Source organism: Thalassophryne amazonica, chromosome 20 (genome assembly GCF_902500255.1).
Source record: "Thalassophryne amazonica chromosome 20, fThaAma1.1, whole genome shotgun sequence".
Classification (NCBI taxonomy): domain Eukaryota; kingdom Metazoa; phylum Chordata; class Actinopteri; order Batrachoidiformes; family Batrachoididae; genus Thalassophryne; species Thalassophryne amazonica.
Window position 1 is genome coordinate 41,997,281 of NC_047122.1, and position 19,472 is coordinate 42,016,752.

Below are 19,472 nucleotides of genomic sequence, written 5' to 3' on the forward strand. Positions count from 1 at the left end.
CATTTTTGCTTAAAAAATATCACTCAACACAACTTAAAACAAAATCTCCTGAGGTAGAGGGCTGACAAACCACAATACAAGGGTGCGCTGCTCCGTGTTGTGTGACACAGCGCAGCGCTGCTCTTACAGACAGAGAGGAGACTTTGATGAATCTGCGTGCGCAGCAGTCAGTGCGTGCGGGAGAGAAAAAGTAGAGTATCGATCTTTTTACACGAGGATCGTTCAATATCAATACCAGCGTTGGTATCGATTTTATCGATATTAGGACCGATCCGCCCACCTCTACTGCACTTGTTGTGGCTGTTGGTGATCTGCGAATTGCCACTTACGAAAGTCTTCAGTTTTCATCGAGTTGCTCTGTTTGTACAAAAGTCTTCAGTTTTCATCGAGTTGCTCTGTTTTGTTCAATGTAGTACTGCAGTTATTGCGTGTACATGCTGTGTGAAGTTCTGTTGAATGTACGAGGTCTATTAGATAATAAACCGACCCTTTTATTTTTTTTTTTAAACTATATGGATTTGAATGACGTGCGATTACACCAATCATGCTTGAACCCTCGTGTGTATGCGTGAGTTTTTTCACGTGTGTCGGTGACGTCATTTCCCTGTGGGCAGGCCTTGAGTGAGATGTGGTCCCGCCCTCTCGGCTGAATTCCTTTGTTTCACACGCTGTTCCAGACGGCGCGCGTTGCTTTATCAAAATTTTTTCTGGACCTGTGAGGAATATCCGAGTGGACACTATTCAAGAAATTAAGCTGGTTTTCGGTGAAAAGTTTAATGGCTGATGAGAGATTATAGGGTGTTTCTGTCGGTGTAAGGACTTCCCACAGAGCGGGACATCGTGCAGCGCTTCCAGGCGCCGTCGTCGGCCTGTTTCGACCTGAAAACATCCTAATTTAAGGCTTAATTCACCCAGGACGTCGTGAGAGAACAGAGAAGATTCAGAAGAGGCCGGCATGAGGACTTTATGCGGACATTCCACTGTTTAAGGACATTTTTTAATGAAAGACGTGCGCGCAAATTCGCAGAGTCATTTCCGTGACGACTCGGCGAATCTGTGTGCGCCGCGACAGGAAAAACACCTCCGTGTTGAAAACCATTTGTAAAATTCAGACGGCTTTTGATGGCTTTCAACAAGTGAGTAACTGAGAAATTGTTTAACAGCTTGGGCATGTTCCACCTTGCCCGTTAAGGTTTCCAACGGAGGTGTTTTTCCTGTCGCGACCCCCCGCGGTCGGGTCCGGCCCGACATGCGACTCTGCCCGCACGTTCTTTCATTACAAAATGTCCGTTAACAATGGAATGTCCAAATAAACTCCTCATGCCGACTTCTTCTGAAAGTTCTCTGTTCTCTGACGACTTACTGGGTCAACAGAGCCTGAAATGTGGAAGTTTTCAACTTGAAACGGCGAGACGCTGCCGCCTCGAAGCACAGATTGCCGTCAGGCGCCGTGGGCCGTCCTTACGGCGACACTACCAGACCAAAATCTCTCATCAGCCGTTAAAATTTTTACCGAAAACCAGCTGAATTTATCGAATGGTGTCCACTCAGTTGTGCCTTACAGTTTTGAAAAAATTTTTATCAAACAAAGCAGCAGTCTCTGAGCCATTCCTAAACAATGAAAAAAACGAAGAGAGGGTGGGCCACTCCTCACTCAAAGACTGCCCACAGGCGAATGACGTAACCGACAGGCGTGAAAATACTCTCGCATGCCCACGAGGGTTCAAGCATGTCTGATGTAATCACACATGATTCAAATCCATATGGTTTTTGAAAAAAATAATAAGGTCGGATACTTTTCTAATAGACCTCGTATCTGTCCACTTACTGAATAGCAGCAGGATATTTATTATTGTAATTTATGTATCTTTACATTGAAAGTCTAAGTATGATCACAATCCAGGTTTCACTGTTTGTGTGAGTCATTCCTTGGCTGCTGCTGATGTCTTTTTAAATTTATGATTGCGTTTGTCATCTCATTCAAAGTCACCTGTCCCACTTTAACAATAACTGCTCTCAGATATCAAGGAACAGAATTAGTCTTGGCTATGCTGTACTCACTGAAACAGGTGACTGTTAACCCTGAATATCTCTTTATTCTAAATACTGCTGGTGGGCTGCACATCTCTGAACGTACTACTAGATTTAATCAATTTTTAGTCTGAATGATGTAATTCAATTACATTGGTAATTTTCAGTGCAACCTGATGGTCTCCATTTAGCTTTCTGTTCTTTTTAATTTAATGGTTTGTCACCTTTTTCACCATACAAATGTATTTTCACTTTTATGTTTATGGGGCTGTTAAAATCTTATGGATGTTTCTTCCTGCACTGGGGGATGTATAAATAAATTCCAATCAAATATTCTATCCTATCAATATTCTGTTCTGTCTAATCCTATCAATACTCTGAAGGATCAATTAACTTACAATATAAGTGAATTACTGATACACTTTTTTTTTTAAATTCTAGATTACCCAGAGAAGTAAATCCACATCTTTCAGAAGTTTTAAAATTCAAAAATATAAACTGACAGTGTGCACAGAGTTGCTTGATGGATGTTTCCTTCACACGCCAATTGTTTTTTGTTGTTGTTGTTGTTTTTAGATGTAGTTTCTTTGTGTTTGTCCTGATGGGGGCATATGATGCAGTAGTAATGAAAAGTGGATCATAATGATGAGGAAAATTAACATACCTTCCTGCCACTATCCTGATGTGATATGACCCTTTCCATGACTATAGGTAGATGAAGGTGGGCCATCAAGTGAAATAAACACATCAGTATTCCTGATAGAGTTCAACAGACTCATTCAGATGAGTTGTTTCTGCCTTTAGGTTTTTGTTTTTATTTTGTTTTTTTACAGTGCATAAAAAAAATGACTAATTACTGAATTAATTTCAGCTATGTTTCCTATTTTTGCAATGTGCATCAGAAAAAATGGACACTGACAACTGAACCTGTTAGTAAGTTAAGTTTTAGTAGGAGGATGTGGTACATGTCTGCATGTATATGTTGTTGATTTTTAAAAAAGGACATCATTCCATTTCTTCTACCGTCAAAACATCAGTGCATTTGAAACGAGGAGAAAAATTCAGTCTTAAGGGGTTCAACTAAAAGTATAAAGATTCCAAAGGCTTGCAACGGCACTAAATTATTAACAAATATAGAACTGTTTGTTGCTTATAAGAGTTCTCATCTTGCATCAAAATGTTTCCTGCATGTTTAGGCAACTTTGACTAGAAATGGGTTCAGAAGACGCGCAGGAAGCGTTGGAATCACAGTACAGAAATACGTGCCCTTTTTGATGTTTTTATTTTTTAGAACATCAATACAATATGAAAGAACTGATGCATCCCTGTACAAAAAAATACAGTTATGCTCTTTCATATGAAAGTGAAAATAAATCTCTCAAACTTTGTGTAAGTTAAATAAAATCCTTCTGTCTGTCCGTCTGTCTGTACTCAGCATCCAGTCCTATTACTGACAGAGAGAGACCTTGGATAAATTCAAAGATGACTAACCTTGACCTATTTTAACTGTTATAGGATCTTAGTTTTTTGTTACACAGGGAGTCCTGCTAGGTCTAGTGGACGCATTGCATTTTGGGGCTTTTAATTCAACATAATCACACTGTTTTGTTGAGGTAGTTTAAGAGGTTAAAAAGTCAGACTCGGTTTCATTCTATTCCTTTTTTGTTGTTGTTTTGAAGGGTGGGGGCAACAGCCAAACAGAGTAGAGTGGCACCGTGACATCAGTAGCTGGTCTAGCTAGCTTCAAAGTCTGTTTTGTTTGTGTGTAAATATAACCTCTTTGTCATATATTATGTAAAAGCTAGCAAGAAATAAACACTTCTAAAACTGAAAATGCTCATTCTATCACCTGATAACACCTCTGGAGTGATTTACAAGACATTTTGTGGATGTTAGCATGCATGCTAACTTAAGGCTAACTTCTGCACTTATTAAATATGTGTGAATATGGGTTGCTGCGGAACCATGTCACTTCTGGCAAAGTGGCCAATCCGAAGGCGAGAATTTATACTTCCGCGACTGGCCGTCTGATGAAAACCACCTCGGTCTGCATTGATTGTCTATTGAAATCAGCTGGTTTTGTTTTGTCTCTTACTTGCTTCTAATAGCCAGCTCATAGCTCTCACTGCCTGAAATGATGAGATTTATACACCAAGCTGACCTGAAATGAACCATTGTACATTAAATTGACTTTATTGATGACTCTGACCCCTTTGAAAAGTGACCAAATTACATGTTACTTGTTAAACCTTATGTGCCTTCTCTTGCCCTGCAGTCATAGTATGTGAGCTTGCTGTGTATCTTCAGGGTTAAAAACAAGTCTGCAGGCTTTAAAGCCCTTTCTTATCATATGTCTACTTTCAATCAATCAATCAATCAATTTTTTTTTTATATAGCGCCAAATCACAACAAACAGTTGCCCCAAGGCACCTTATATTGTAAGGCAAGGCCATACAATAATTATGTAAAACCCCAACGGTCAAAACGACCCCCTGTGAGCAAGCACTTGGCTACAGTGGGAAGGAAAAACTCCCTTTTAACAGGAAGAAACCTCCAGCAGAACCAGGCTCAGGGAGGGGCAGTCTTCTGCTGGGACTGGTTGGGGCTGAGGGAGAGAACCAGGAAAAAGACATGCTGTGGAGGGGAGCAGAGATCGATCACTAATGATTAAATGCAGAGTGGTGCATACAGAGCAAAAAGAGAAAGAAACAGTGCATCATGGGAACCCCTCAGCAGTCTACGTCTATAGCAGCATAACTAAGGGATGGTTCAGGGTCACCTGATCCAGCCCTAACTATAAGCTTTAGCAAAAAGGAAAGTTTTAAGCCTAATCTTAAAAGTAGAGAGGGTGTCTGTCTCCCTGATCTGAATTGGGAGCTGGTTCCACAGGAGAGGAGCCTACTTTGTGGAAGAGTTTTCCAGTTAACATTAGAAAGTCCACTTATTAAAACCTAGTCATTTTCTGCTGCCTATAATTATTTTCAGAATTTTATCCTATTTGATTATATGTGCTGTTTTTTACATTTCATTTGCACTTGATCGATTTAATTATTCTTAGATGCATAATTTTGTTTTATTGTTGTCTTGATGTTTGCTTGTGTAGAGCTTTGCACATTATTCTGCTTGAAACTTTCCACTTGAACTTGAAGTACATTATTAATGTTATAGTCAGTCTATTTAAAAATACTCTTGCATTTTCTGAACCATGCACTTGTAGAGGGGCGAGTTTCTAATGGTAAAAAACTCCTCTCAGTATTTGAGTGATTATGTGGAGGAGATGAGTGTCTATGGGACCAGGGACAGGGAGCCTGATCGGGCCGCGTGAGACACTATTGTACTTGTGCGTGAGAGAGGAGCACAGAATAGGAGTAATACAAGGAGGGGCATAAAGGGGTGAAAAAAGAGGAGAGAGAGACTGACAGCAGACAAAAAGAACCAGGGAAGCGATGGAGGGAGGGATCAGGGAGTGAGGAGAAAAAGGAGGCTCAGAAAAAGACTGAAAGAGAAATGACTTGAGGGGTTGAAGGATGGAGGAAAGAGACTAAAGTGAGAGAGAAAAGTATCAAACCATTGGCAGCGAAAGAAAAAAGACGGTGAAAGCAGTTGGATAATGGAGGGAAAAGAGAGAGGGGAGGATGTCAACCATGGCTGCCACTCATCACTCACAGCTTAATGACGCTTGGATTTTTTTTTCTTCTCCTGCTTCTTTTCCGTGGGAGAAGGGGAGGGAACTGGGCCCGCGCCCAATCAAACGGGGTCATATAGAGTTCACAGCCTCCAGGTGGGACCATCTTCCAATGGGAAAATGTTTGCACGGGTGTAGTTTTGAGGATCGTCTGGATCAGCAGATGGCTTGGTGAAGAGAAATCTCGTTAAAAGTGAACTGGTAATTTTGAGGGTATGACTCTGACCATTTACCACAATGTTCACAGGTCGAGTCCCAAGCTCAGTCGCATTCATTTCATGTACCTTCCTCTTTCTGCTTCCTGTCACTGTTATGCCAAAGCAGGAAGAGACATTAATATATATATATATATATATATATGTACACGAGGTCTGTCAATAAAGTATAGGTCCTTTTTATTTTTTTCAAAAACTATATGGATTTCATTCATATGTTTTTACGTCAGACATGCTTGAACCCTCGTGCGCATGTGTGAGTTTTTCCACGCCTGTCGGTGACGTCATTCGCCTGTGAGCACTCCTTGTGGGAGGAGTCGTCCAGCCCCTCGTCAGAATTCCTTTGTCTGAGAAGTTGCTGAGAGACTGGCGCGTTGTTTGATCAAAATTTTTTCTAAACCTGTGAGACACATTGAAGTGGACACGGTTCGAAAAATTAAGCTGGTTTTCAGTGAAAATTTTAACGGCTGATGAGAGATTTTGAGGTGATACTGTCGCTTTAAGGACTTCCCACGGTGCGAGACGTCGCTCAGCGCTCTCAGCCGCCGTCGTCAGCCTGTTCAAGCTGAAAACCTCCACATTTCAGGCTCTATTGATCCAGGACATCGTGAGAGAACAGAGAAGTTTCAGAAGAAGTCGGTTTCAGCATTTTATCCGGATATTCCACTGTTAAAGGAGATTTTTTTAATGAAAGCCGCCGCGACACTCTGCCACAGGAAAAACACCTCTGTTGGAAGCCTTAAGGACAAGTTGGAACATGTCCTGCTGTTAAACAATTTCTCATATACTCACTCCACTGAAAGCCATCAAAAGCCACCTGGATTTTACAAATGGTTATCAACACGGAGGTGTTTTTCCTGTGCCGCCGCACCGCGTCGGCTGCGTCCCGACGCGCGGATCCGTCCGCACGTCTTTCATTAAAAAATCTCCTTTAACAGTGGAATATCCGGATAAAATGCTGAAACCGACTTCTTCTGAAACTTCTCTGTTCTCTCACGACGTCCTGGATCAATAGAGCCTGAAATGTGGAGGTTTTCAGCTTGAACAGGCTGACGACGGCGGCTGAGAGCGCTGAGCGACGTCTCGCACCGTGGGAAGTCCTTAAAGCAACAGTATCACCTCAAAATCTCTCATCAGCCGTTAAAATTTTCACTGAAAACCAGCTTAATTTTTCGAACCGTGTCCACTTCGATGTGTCTCACAGGTTTAGAAAAAATTTTGATCAAACAACGCGCCAGTCTCTCAGCAACTTCTCAGACAAAGGAATTCCGACAAGGGGCTGGACGACTCCTCCCACAAGGAGTGCTCACAGGAGAATGACGTCACCGACAGGCATGGAAAAACTCACGCATGCGCACGAGGGTTCAAGCATGTCTGATGTAAAAACATATGAATGAAATCCATATAGTTTTTGAAAAAAATAAAAAGGGTTTGACGCAGTATCTTAGCTGTTCCCAGAACTGCACTCTTCTGGACAGAGACCTCTGATGTTGTGCCTGGAATCTGCTGGAGCCAGTCTTCCAATTTTGGAGTTACAGCTCTTAGTGCTCCTATTACCACTGGGCCACTTTGGACTTTACCTCCACATCTGCTCCAGTTGCTCCTTCAGCCCCTGGTATGTCTCTATTTTCTCGTGCTCCTTCCTTCTGATGTTGCTGTCAGCTGGGATTGCCACATCGATCACAACCGTGGTTTTCTTTCCCTTGTCAACCATCACTATGTGTAGTTGGTTGGCCAGCAGCTGCTTGTCTGTCTGGAATTTGACGTCCCACAGGACCTTAGCCCTGTCATTCTCAACCACCTTTGGTGGCGTCTCCCATCGAAACTCAGGGACATCTAATTCATACGCTGCACAGATGTTCCTGCACACAATTCCCGACAATTGGTTGTGCATCTTGCATCTTGTTACTATGTGCTGGACTGTCTCTGGTGCACATATGCACAGCCTGCAACTTTCATGGTCAAGGATGTCAAATATAAAGGAAAGAAAAGTGTATGTATCATAGTTTTGGTTGTAACACTGAATTGTTGAATAGATCACTGTGCCAAGGAGGGAATCTCTTTAGGGTCAGTGACCCTATGGCCTTGGCGGAGGTTTGCACTCTCTGAGTGCTTCTAGTTTTCAATGTGATGAAAATAAACTTTCATAACTTCAGTTATGAAGTTAGTTATTTACTAGCAAAGTACGTGTCCTTCGAACGGTGAAGAAAGAGTGCACTAATCATGAGTCACTGACCCGGGAAAGTGTGCAGCAGTATACTGAGACAACATATTAGCTTCCAAAAGAAAGCTTTTAAAGCATTTTGAAGTAGCAGCTATAACAGACACACTGAGCTCTTATTTAAGGTTAAACTTCATAATTTTTTAAGTCCTAATAATTATGAAATGACTGACTCTGTAGTGTAATGAAAATGGATGTAACTTTTAATTTTTCTGATTGTAATGAAGTTGTCAATAAAAGTTATCTATCACAACACCAGGTGGCACTAAGGGACATTTGCAGCAGTAACAGCGCCACCTAGTGTATACTGAAGTATTATGGGAATGACAGATTATAATAAATTATGAGAATGTACGAAATTCAAAGCAAGACTGGAAAGAAAGTGTAACAAAAACATGCTGACATTTGTTTGCAGTAATTAAGAAGCAATGCTTTCACAAAACTATTGTGTTTTTATGCCTTTGGGGGGGCTATTTTCGGCATCAAAACAGGGCCCGTAGCGCCTGAACCATATTAACTGTTACAAATGTGATGGCAGATTTGTAATCTGTGGATTTTTTGCCCGAGAAAACATCTTCAGATCATTTTCAATGACCCACCTTGATGAAATGATGAAAAAAAAGTAGTGCTCAGTGACAATGCATTGAATATCGTACATGGAAGCTGGACGGATTCATACTCGCTAGGCGAAAACGCCATCTGGCAGAAATTGGCGGTATATCACAGATTGCCATTCTAATTAACCGCAAAATGTGGGCAATTAAGGGGATTTGTGAAGTAAGGATTAAACAACGAGAAGCCGTGCATTATATTGTTTGAACGCACGACGCGGAGTCTAAAACACCAGGATGCGAAGCGGAGTGGTGTTACTCCGCGAAGTGCATTCAAACAATATAATGCACGGCTTCTCGTTGTTTAATCCGCTTATACCATGGTCCCACACAGTGAGCTAACACACAAACATTTATTTAACAGAACTTGATAAAAAATGTGTAAGTATTTGCTATTTTAAGCCAGTCTCAAGATATTTTGTCTCCGATGTGCTTACCGAGTCTGCGGGCTCGCGCCGCAGCGAGCCACTCACACCGCCCCCCTCTCTGCTGTGTGGAGCTGCGGCCAATTCTGGCAACAGGTCCAGAAATTACGCTCGCTGTTTTGATGTGGAGCGCTCGGCAGCCCGCAAGGATAGAACCGTTCTCTTCTTTCCGTCTTCAATCTTGTCCAGTTCGTCCGATGTTAAATCTTTACGCCGTTGCTTTTGCTGTTCTTCTCATTTGCTCTCATCCTCTTCCCATTCCTCAAACATTTTATTGTGACCAAAAATGTTAAAATTTACTTGGAAATCCATGTTTTATTGCCTTTCTGTCATTCACCTGTTAAACACAGCTGATCTGTGCCAGCTGATTTGCGTGTTGCTATGGTGATGACCAGAGCGGAGTGATTATAACAGTGACTTAACTTGCCGAACTACATGTGCATATACACAAAAATAATGCACGGCAGTTAGACATGGAATTCTCACTGACCATGCTATAAAGAGACATGATGTGCGTCTGTACCTCCAGAGGATATGGGAAGAGCGTAGAGATGATGTGTGAGGTGAGCAGATCCAGAGAACATTGAGAACAAACAAACGGGACGTCCACACTTAGTATATAGATGTAGCGACTGAAAAAAAATAATCATTCTGATCATTTTTGTTAATAAGGACAGCAATAAATCCATATAAATAATAAATAACAGTCATTTAAAGCATCTTGTATTGTGTTGCTACATTATCATCAGTTTGTTTGGGTTAAATTCCAGATTTTGTGCTCGTGTGAGTCGACACGTGTTTGAAGCATGTGTATTTGTGTTTGTTAAATTAATTCGCCTTCTGTCGCTTCCTGTTTCACCGTTGGAGTTTTTCACTCAGCGCGCATGTGCACGTGCACGCTCGGCCCTCTCAGTCATTCTAGTTTCTGGGAAGCTTCAGACATTTAAAACTCAAACAGCCGGATTTTTTTTTTTTTTTTTTCCACTCGCTCTCCTCCTCGCACCAAATTTGGGGAACAGCTGGGGCGGCCATGGCGATGATTTGTCTCCCTCTGCTCGTCCGCTTGACAGGTTGAGAGCACGCGCACGCACGCAGGAATACATACTCACTAATAAGCGCGCGCAACTGGGTGTCAACGACGGGCACAAACACGTTTGCACACGCACGGACAAACCCGGAGACACGTATGTTGTTGTCAGGGCGCTGCCAAAACACTCTGATTTCCTTTAGCCTGGGTGGCCATACATCAGCTCGGGGCCTCCCAGCCCGGATGGCAGGGGCTGACAGAATGACATGTGTCATTTGTCAAACGAGGGGCGCCAAGCTGCAGGAAAAGAACAGACCGCCGTGTGACAAAAGCCCCCCGAGAGCTTTCCTCCGCTCACAACGAGGGGAGTGTGTCGTGGGATAGACACTGATAAATCGATGGCGAGAACGCACCACAGAAACGCACACCTTCGATCACACGCCGTGTCTGCTTGCCTTTAAATTCTATCGCGTGTGTGTGTTTTCAGAGATAGAAAACGTCTTACTAAACATTTTAGGTGAGGCACACAAAATTTCTTCTTTTTTTTTTTTTTTTACTGTCTTGCGGTGGCCTTCCAAAACACACCCGTACCCACACGTGCACCCACAGAAGCTTGTAGTGTTGCCAGCAGCAGGCATGTCTGTGTGCCTGTCCTACTTAATGAACAGTCACTGGCTACCCACAGCGCACTCTGCTAGTTGGCAACACTGCTCCTTCTCCTTCCATCTCCTTCCTTTCATATCCGTGACACCTCGTGCACACAATCCCTCTGTTCTCCTCTTTCCTTCACTCGTTCAGCCTTAATCCCCCGGCCCTGTTTACTCTTTCTGCAGCCTGTTCATTTGTCTTCATAAGCCTCATTTATTTTCACCGCCAGATGCAACCTGACAGCCATCAGTCTCCCTCCCACGGATGCTGGATGTACAGACATGCCCCCCACACATGGCTGACCTCCTGACACCTTCAGAACTAGCATCCAAAAAACTACCTTATAAATCCTCACGTCCACGCTTGTACTTCAGATATGTGTTCGAGGTCTTTTATGGGTTTGTATTTAAAAACCTCTTTATGAAAATGATAAAATGTGCTTAAAAGTCAGATGATATCTTGGAGGAGTGTACATTATTTAATCCAAGCTCATGAGCTTTAGCAGTCAGGTGACCATTTCCATCATATAAAGCAGGATTTGTCTCAGGTTGTGTGTAGATTTCTTCATTTTAAGAGGCTGGTCCAACAAAGGAGGAACAGTGTGACCATCCAGCGTCTGCATGCCCACTAAGTCCCGCCCACTTTCAAACAGCACAACATGAAGTCCTAAAACCTTCAAATTAGGTCACATACCAGAAGCTAGAGGATTTAACTTTAGTTTCACACGTATTGCATTATCCTGAACAAGTGAGGGTTTTTTATGTCATTCCATGCCAACAGGGGGCGCCAACATGCCAACATCTAAGCAACTCATAATACAGAAAAGACCCACATACATACGTATACACACAGAACCGCTAATGTTAGCATAAAGAGAAGCTTACGATTAGAATAGCGGGCAGTGGTGATACTTTTATTACCTTTGCCAAATAGGAATAGAGCAAAAAGACATGATGGATTGTTAGTCCATTTTTTTGAAAACCCAACATTCTTGCCTATTGACATCATGATGGCGGTAATCTGAACACTCTTCCCTCTTAACATCATAAAGGTCTTAAAGGGAACCTCATATTCTTGTTTGTGATGTCAAAAAGAAAAGCTTAAACTTACTGCCTTATAATGTATTAATGTAATCACTGTGTTGAGCCAGTTGTTTAAGCCCCATTTACACAGACATGATTTTTGACCACAAGATTGTCCTGGGATAGTTTTATAGATTTACAGATTAGATCTTGCTCGATGAAATACTACCCTCTTTAAGTGGCTTTCTGTTTTAGCAATGAAAATGTAGAGATGGTCATATTATTTCCTCATATCAATGGAAATGTTTAGAAACAATGCCCATGAATTAACAATTTGGTAGCGATAGTGCTAGCATGCTACTGACACGCTAGCCACACAGCTGTGAAAGTAGTGGATGAGCTCAGGGAAAAATTGAGACCACTGGGCTGATCCCTTCAAAGTGATGTGTTCAGTCATGTGACCAGTCACCACTGAGGGAGGGACCAGAAGGAGGAAAAGTTCCCTTTGGACCCAGACCCCCCCCCCCCCCCCCCCCAAAAAAAAAGAAAAACAGCAAATGAAAATGAATTTTGTTGTATAAGTCAAGTATAAGGTAATAAAAAGGCAGTAATGGCTACGGCAAGCTGACATTTAACCCCAGTGACCTTGACCTTTATCCAATGATTGACCTCTGGCTGACCTTGCCAGGTCAGTTCTGGATTCCACACAGTGTGTGGCATATTTGGTCCAAAATGGGTTGGAAAGCAAAATCAAACCTTTGCCAAAATCTGTTAATTAACAGCAATTTTGGGGTCAACCTTCACTGACATACCAAGTGTGATAGACATCAGCACCTGGTCCTCGGAGGAGCAGGACAACACACAGTTAGACAGGATCTTGATCAAGCCCAGTCTTTTTTTTGTGTGTGCTCCTGTCACGAAATGAGTCACATTTTCATGATGCAATTTTTTTATTTTACTATTTCGAATCCTACCCCTTCTCCTAACTCTAACCATAATGTAGTCTCTCCCTTACACTAAACCTAACAATAACCCCTCCAGACCACCTGTGTCACCCCACATTTCATGCCCCAATAACAAAAAGCACCCCATTCTCACAGATCGATTTACTTTTCGTAATCCCATCATGAACTGTCGTGAGACTGGGTTATCTTGATTTCAATGATGACCTCAAAACAAAGGCTTTCACGACAGGTCTGGGGTGGATCATCATTCACACCTCCGGTTTGGTGGAAATTAACAAAAGGACTAGGGGGGGACTAGGGGATCAAATAAATGTTCAAATTCTCTTACGATTTTAACCTTAAATGTTTATGTGTAAATAAATGTACTGCTGTCTTTTCTCCATTTCTTAGACTGAATTGTTCTCCAACACACAGCCCTTATTACCTCAGACTGATCTGAGGTCAGTTGTGGAGTCATGTAGCCTCTATTTTACCCCTGTCCTCCACCCGTCCAACCCCAAATCCCTTCCATTAACATTACTGAAGACGAATGCGTCTGATTGATTGTGGCTATAGAGTTATGGTGCCATTTATGTGTGTGCATGTGTGTGTTGGTGTTAGATGGAGGGCACTTTGGGAGGCAGCGCAGAAAAAGAAATGTGAGGGAGGCGGCTTTTTCTCTTGTTTCCAGAACCTTCCAGCCGTCCGTTGTCTGTCCGCAGTCTGATATTGTGCTCTGTTGAAGGATTGCTTCCTCTCTTCCTGCCTCTTGCTGACTGTGAAGCTCTTCATATCCTTGTGCACACACACAAACACACACACGCACAGGCACACACACACACACACAGACCTACACAGACACAATTAGGGTGATACGACTACAGATACTAGTCCACTTCGAGAGCCCAGGACATAATTTACTTTCTCTGGGGAGCATTTTCACCCCCCTAATCCCTCCCTCCTATCATTTCTGCTTTTGTCAGTTTATAGCCATGATCATCAGAGGGGAAAAGAAAAACTCCCACAAGCCCACTCGCGCACACACACACGCACACACACACACACACACACACACACACACACACACACACACACACACACACACACACACACACACACACACACACATACACAGAGTGGATCAGTAACCTGTTCTTTTGTCTTATTATTTTTTATAACAGCGTTCGTCATGCTTTAAATCCAAAAATAGTCCCGAAATGAAAGAAGTTTTTCTTAATGGAGCGCCAGACGACAGCACTAAACTCATCCCTTCAGCGGGCAAAATGAAGACGAAAATGTGGCGATGCATAAAGGATAATGGGCTGATGTTGCACAATTGCTGGGAATTTCCCTGGTGACACATGTGCTTGAAAGCACCAAAATGTTTGGGGTCGTTTGGTTGTCCTGAGCAGCATCCTACCCTGAGGGTTGGCAGCAGAGCATTCTAATTAATTTCTCTGAAGGGACTTTATGATTTATTTATATTTTTTTTAAGGTTGAAGATGTATTTCTGTGTGCATGTTGGAAACATGAGGGGTAACGGTAGATCCCTCAGGTCTTGTTTTGTTTAAATCCCCGCCGTTCTTGTGTTGCTCATCTGTTTTTAAAGCATTATTAATTTTGTTACCCAATTTTAATTTCATTTTAATGTTCTGACAAGAATGTTTTGGTTTGTCTTTTTGTCCTGTGCAGCAGCAGGTACTTGTAGATATTGTTATCGACGTTACTGGGTACTGTAGTTGACCTTTCTATGTATTGTTATCAACCTTCCTGGGTATTGTTATCAACCTTACCGGGTATTGTTATTGACCTTACTGGATATTGTGAGCAACTTTACTGGGCATTGTTATCGAACTTACTGGGTATTGTAAACAGCCTTACCGGTTATTGTTATTGACTTTCTGGGTATTGTAATCAACCTTATTGGGTATTGTAATCAACATTAGCAGGTATTGTTATTGACTTTACTGGGTATTGTAATCAACCTTACTGGGTATTGCAGTTGACCTTACTGGGTATTGTAATCAACCTTACTGGTTATTGTTATTGACTTTACTGGGTATTGTAATCAACCTTACTGTGTATTGCAATTGACCTTACTGAGTATTGTAATCAACATTAGCAGGTATTGTTATCAATCTTTCTGGATATTGTAATCAGAATTGCTGGGTATTGTTGTCGACCTTACCAGGTACGGCAGTCAACCTTACCGGGTATTGTTATCAAACTTACTTGGTATTGCAGGCGACCTTACCGGGTACTGTTATCAATCTTACCTTACCAGGTGTTGTCATCAACCTTACCAGGTGTCTTACAGGGTATTGTTATCGGGCTTATCCTTGTGAAGCCCCTTGGGGTGACTTACACTGTGATTTAGTGTTGTATAAATAAATAGAATAGAATTGTGTGTCCATATATAAAATAATTGTGAACCTGGTGCCCCAATTTACACCAAACCTTGGGTGAGTGCCTTAAGATGAGGCACATTTTGAGCAGATTCGTCAAAGGTCAAGGTTCTCAACAATATAATCCAAAAAACATTTTCCAGGGTATCTCGGTAACTAATAGGGCTAGAGAGATGATGTAAAGTTTTTTTTTCAAAATGTCATTCATTTGTAATGAAATGGTATGAGTAACAACATCATAATTATGTCAGAAAGATGTCATGAAATTACATCACAACTGATAAAAAAAAAAATCCAGAATTTCTCCACAGCCAGTAGGCTGTAGAGAGGTGAACCACAGCTGATATCAATTAGCTAATTATCCCATTGTCTAAGTAATGTCACTAAAATGTCATGAAATTGTAGCTATGGACTGAAAAACATGGAACGATGCATCCCTCATCTTTTTATTGTCATTACTTTGTCGTTATGCTCAATGAAAATTCAAGATAATTTCCTCTAGTCTTAGTGTTAGTCTCTAAATAAATAAGTAAATAATAAAGTTGTGATATTTAGCCCTATTTTAGTCACACCTTTTAAAAATTGTTGTTGACTTGTTCTTACAGTGGCTTGCAAAAGTATTCAGCCCCTTGGTATTTCATGCATTTTAATTTGTTTATGGCATTTCAGATACAACAAGTAAATCAGGCTTCTCAATATAAAAATTTCTAAAATTATCTTCCTTAGACTTAAACTGAAAGTAAATTTGTACAACGTGATATAAATTAATTAAAAATATAAAAGCCAAGATGATGAGTTGCATAAGTAATCAGCCCCTTTGGTATAATACCTGTAAATGATTACTTTAATTGCCAGTTTTCTTCAGACAAGTCAGGGGATGGATACATGAACATTTCCAAGTCACTGAATATGTCTTGAACTTTATTTACATCAGTTTTGAAGAAATACAAACAGTATGACACTCTATGGTAAATCTGTGTGGAGGAGACAGTTCTCAAAAACTGAGTGACTGTGCAAGAAGGAGAAGAGTGAGGAAAGCCACCAAGACATCCAGACAACCCAGAAGAAGTTACAGGCTTCGCTGCCTGTGATTGGAGAAATTGTGCATAGTGCATATTTTGCATTTTGTATCCCCAGTTATACAGCTTCATAATGAAGTGTTATAGAGGAGGATTTTATTAAAAAGAAGATCTGAAACTTCAGCTGCAATTTGCCAGAAGGTACATCTGATATGTAAGCCTACAACTGATGTTTTGGTGAAAGAAAAACATCCTCTGTCCCACTTCATTAAGAAGCTGTATAACTGGGGATACAAAATGTAAAACATGCACGATGCACAATTTCTCCAATCACAGCAACAGAAGCCTGTAACTTCTTCCAGGTTGTCTGGGTGTATTGATGGCTTTCCTCACTCTTTTCCTTCTTGCACAGTCACTCAGCTTTTGAGAACTGTCTACTCCACACAGATTTACCATAGAGTGTCATGCTGTTTGTATTTCTGCATAACAGATGTAAATAAAGTTCAAGCCATATTCAGTGACTTGGAAATGTTCATGTATCCATCCCCTGACTTGTCTGAAGAAAACTGGCAATTCAGCTGATTATTTACAGGTATTATACCAAAGGGGCTGATTACTTATGCAACCCATCATCTTGGCTTTTATATTTTTAATTAATTTATATCAAGTTGTAGAGATTTTCTTTCAGTTTGAGTCTTAAGGTGCGTTTACACATAACGATGACAAGTCACGAATGCCCTCAGGTGTCCTCAGGAACTGCTGTAACCTGTTACCAGGCATTACAATTAATGGCATGTGTTGCTGGAGAATTATCAGGAACCATTACGCACGGTCAAGAATAAGTTTCCGCGTTGTTGTGCACTGTTGTGCACTGTTGCGCACTATTGCATGTAACAGCGCATTATTAAGTTCTGTCATGTTGTGAATGAGGCGAATTGTCTCCACACACACCCATATTCATCCATCAGCTGCTGAACAATTCAGATTGCTCCAGTTTGCTCCACAGCAGAAGAACTTTGTGACTGCATGCTTCGTTGAGCTCTGTGCCATGGAGTGGCACAGAGAGGAGGAGGAGTCGGAGAGACCCAGATGTGTGGCTTCATGTGGCTCTCGCCTCGCTCGTTTTTCCAAACATCAGGCGCAGCAGCAGGTGGAACACCTCCAGGAGCGCACTGAGGAGCATTGGAGCGAAACTTTTAGCCAACTTGGCATCACTGTCCTTCTTCAGCATACCAAAAAAAATGACATTTACATCAAAGGACGATTTGGCAGTAGTAAAAGAGGTATTGCAATGATGAGAGTCAGACAGGTATAAGAGATGGCCAACAAACATTAACAAATGGTATGGTCCACTTTCAGAGTGTCTGAAATTAGATTCAGGCATTAATATGGGAAAAATGGTAATATTTACAATTGCGGGTAAAAAGGTTATATGTTTTGAAACCTACTAACTTTTTGTTTTTGCCTTTTTTGGGGGGATTGGGAGAGCTTCCAAGTGTTAATTAGGGGTGTCAGACCCCCCCCCCTTCCTTAATCACCACCAATCAAACATGGATTCTAAAGTATGAAAAGTTAATACACTCAGAATGGAGAAAAAAAATTCCTTTCCTCATTCATTCCATAAGTCCTGTTTTAGGGCCTGTTCACACATAACATGATTGAAGCCGACTAGCACACAAAGGAGGGATTGCATGCCATTCATGAAAAATCGGAGCCGCCAAACGCCATGTACAGCTGTCACCACAAATGTTCGCACACACAAGCAGCTGAAAGACAGCGAATGCCCTGCACGTGCTCATTCGATCCCCCTCTTGGCAGGTGTCGGGCAAATTCCAGGTGTCGCACACAAACATCTAACACCCCTGGCTGGACACTTAGAAAAGACGGGACTATTCGCGCACCTGGTACGATAGTAAACAGCAGATGACCACATTCGACCTGTCTGTGAAAAGTGTCAAAGTGCCACACCCAGTAACACACATTGGTGTGACTGTGCCGAACCCCCCCCCACACACACACACACACACACACATGGCTTGTGGGATGTGTCGTCATTGTTGTCGTCCATCTCCCCCCAACACAAACACACACATACACACACACACATACCCGAATGGCGTGTGGATGTGTCGTCATCAACCCCCCCACCACCACCACCAACACACACACAAACACACATACATAAACACATCATGAATTCAACATTGTCAGCTGCGGCTGAAGGTCCCGGCTGACCGCTGTGCCCTGCACCTCAGCTGGAGAACATGCAGTGCACCTGTGTGCGTGGGCGCTCACGTTCTCTTGAGGACCGGCTATCATCTGTGCACAAAATATACTATGTTGTGGGTTGTGAAGTCGCCTAGCCAGTGGATGTCACTTCCACCATGTGAATTGCAGTTTACATGACAGAGAGAAAGAGAGGAAATTAAATCAAACAAATAAGGGTGAAGGTGTGAACTCATTCTTGTGTGATCGCTTTGCTCATACGCTTTGCTGAGGACATACAGCACCTGTCAGCTGACCGCCGACTGACTGACAGCTGGACGTGACCATGTACACAAGGTGTTACTTTACAACACAGACGTCAGAAAGATGCAGGACAAACACATAATAATACATGAAATTAAAATCACAGAACAAAGCAACAGAGAGTGAGCCTCTTTTTTCTGTAACCCGACGTTGTCCGCTGACAGAGGTGGGCGTGTTCCCCTGTGACGTGCAGGTGTTCAAATATTTCTGCTCGCAAGCCACAGCTCAGGAACACCTGTAGTGGTTTGTAGGAAATTAAGTTGCATAACTACAGCATGAAGCGCGGACGTTGGCATGCTGTCCTCATGTGGGATTTAAATTAAAACATTGCTTCGGCTGACTGGCGTGTCAGCGCACCGCAAAGCTGCTGAATATTGTGCCATGCAGGAATCACCCCATGGGATGCCCCCGCAAGGCACGTGTCACTGTGGGATTTCCCCACATTGTAATAATTAAAACACATATCACATTTGCAGCGGATCACTGCTGATGTGTTCACGATGCGAGAGCTGACTCTTCATGACACGGGAGCCGGCCAGCTCGAGTGCATCAGGTAATTCATGTAAAACATAATTATTATAAATTGTGGTGTTTTAATTTTTTTTCCTCCGCTGCTGTGTGTGCAACTTTCCACATGCTCGCACTGTGTTTGTGCGTGCGAACACGAGCGTGCACAAAACCGTCGCCGCA

The 19,472-nt window shown here is 42.2% G+C and overlaps 1 protein-coding gene across 2 annotated transcripts in view; it reads left to right on the forward strand.

The window, feature by feature from the left end:
* tshz1 (teashirt zinc finger homeobox 1) overlaps positions 1-19,472 on the forward strand; it is a 75,872-nt gene that overhangs the window by 24,776 nt on the left and 31,624 nt on the right. The window contains exon 1 of one of the 2 annotated variants that reach the window (XM_034160525.1): positions 10,158-10,258. The exons of the other annotated variant lie outside the window; for it this stretch is intronic. Coding sequence (XP_034016416.1) covers positions 10,219-10,258 — 40 coding nt within the window. The 5' untranslated portion in view covers positions 10,158-10,218. Of the gene's footprint in view, positions 1-10,157; positions 10,259-19,472 lie in introns of those variants that run through there. 2 annotated transcript variants of the gene reach the window in all.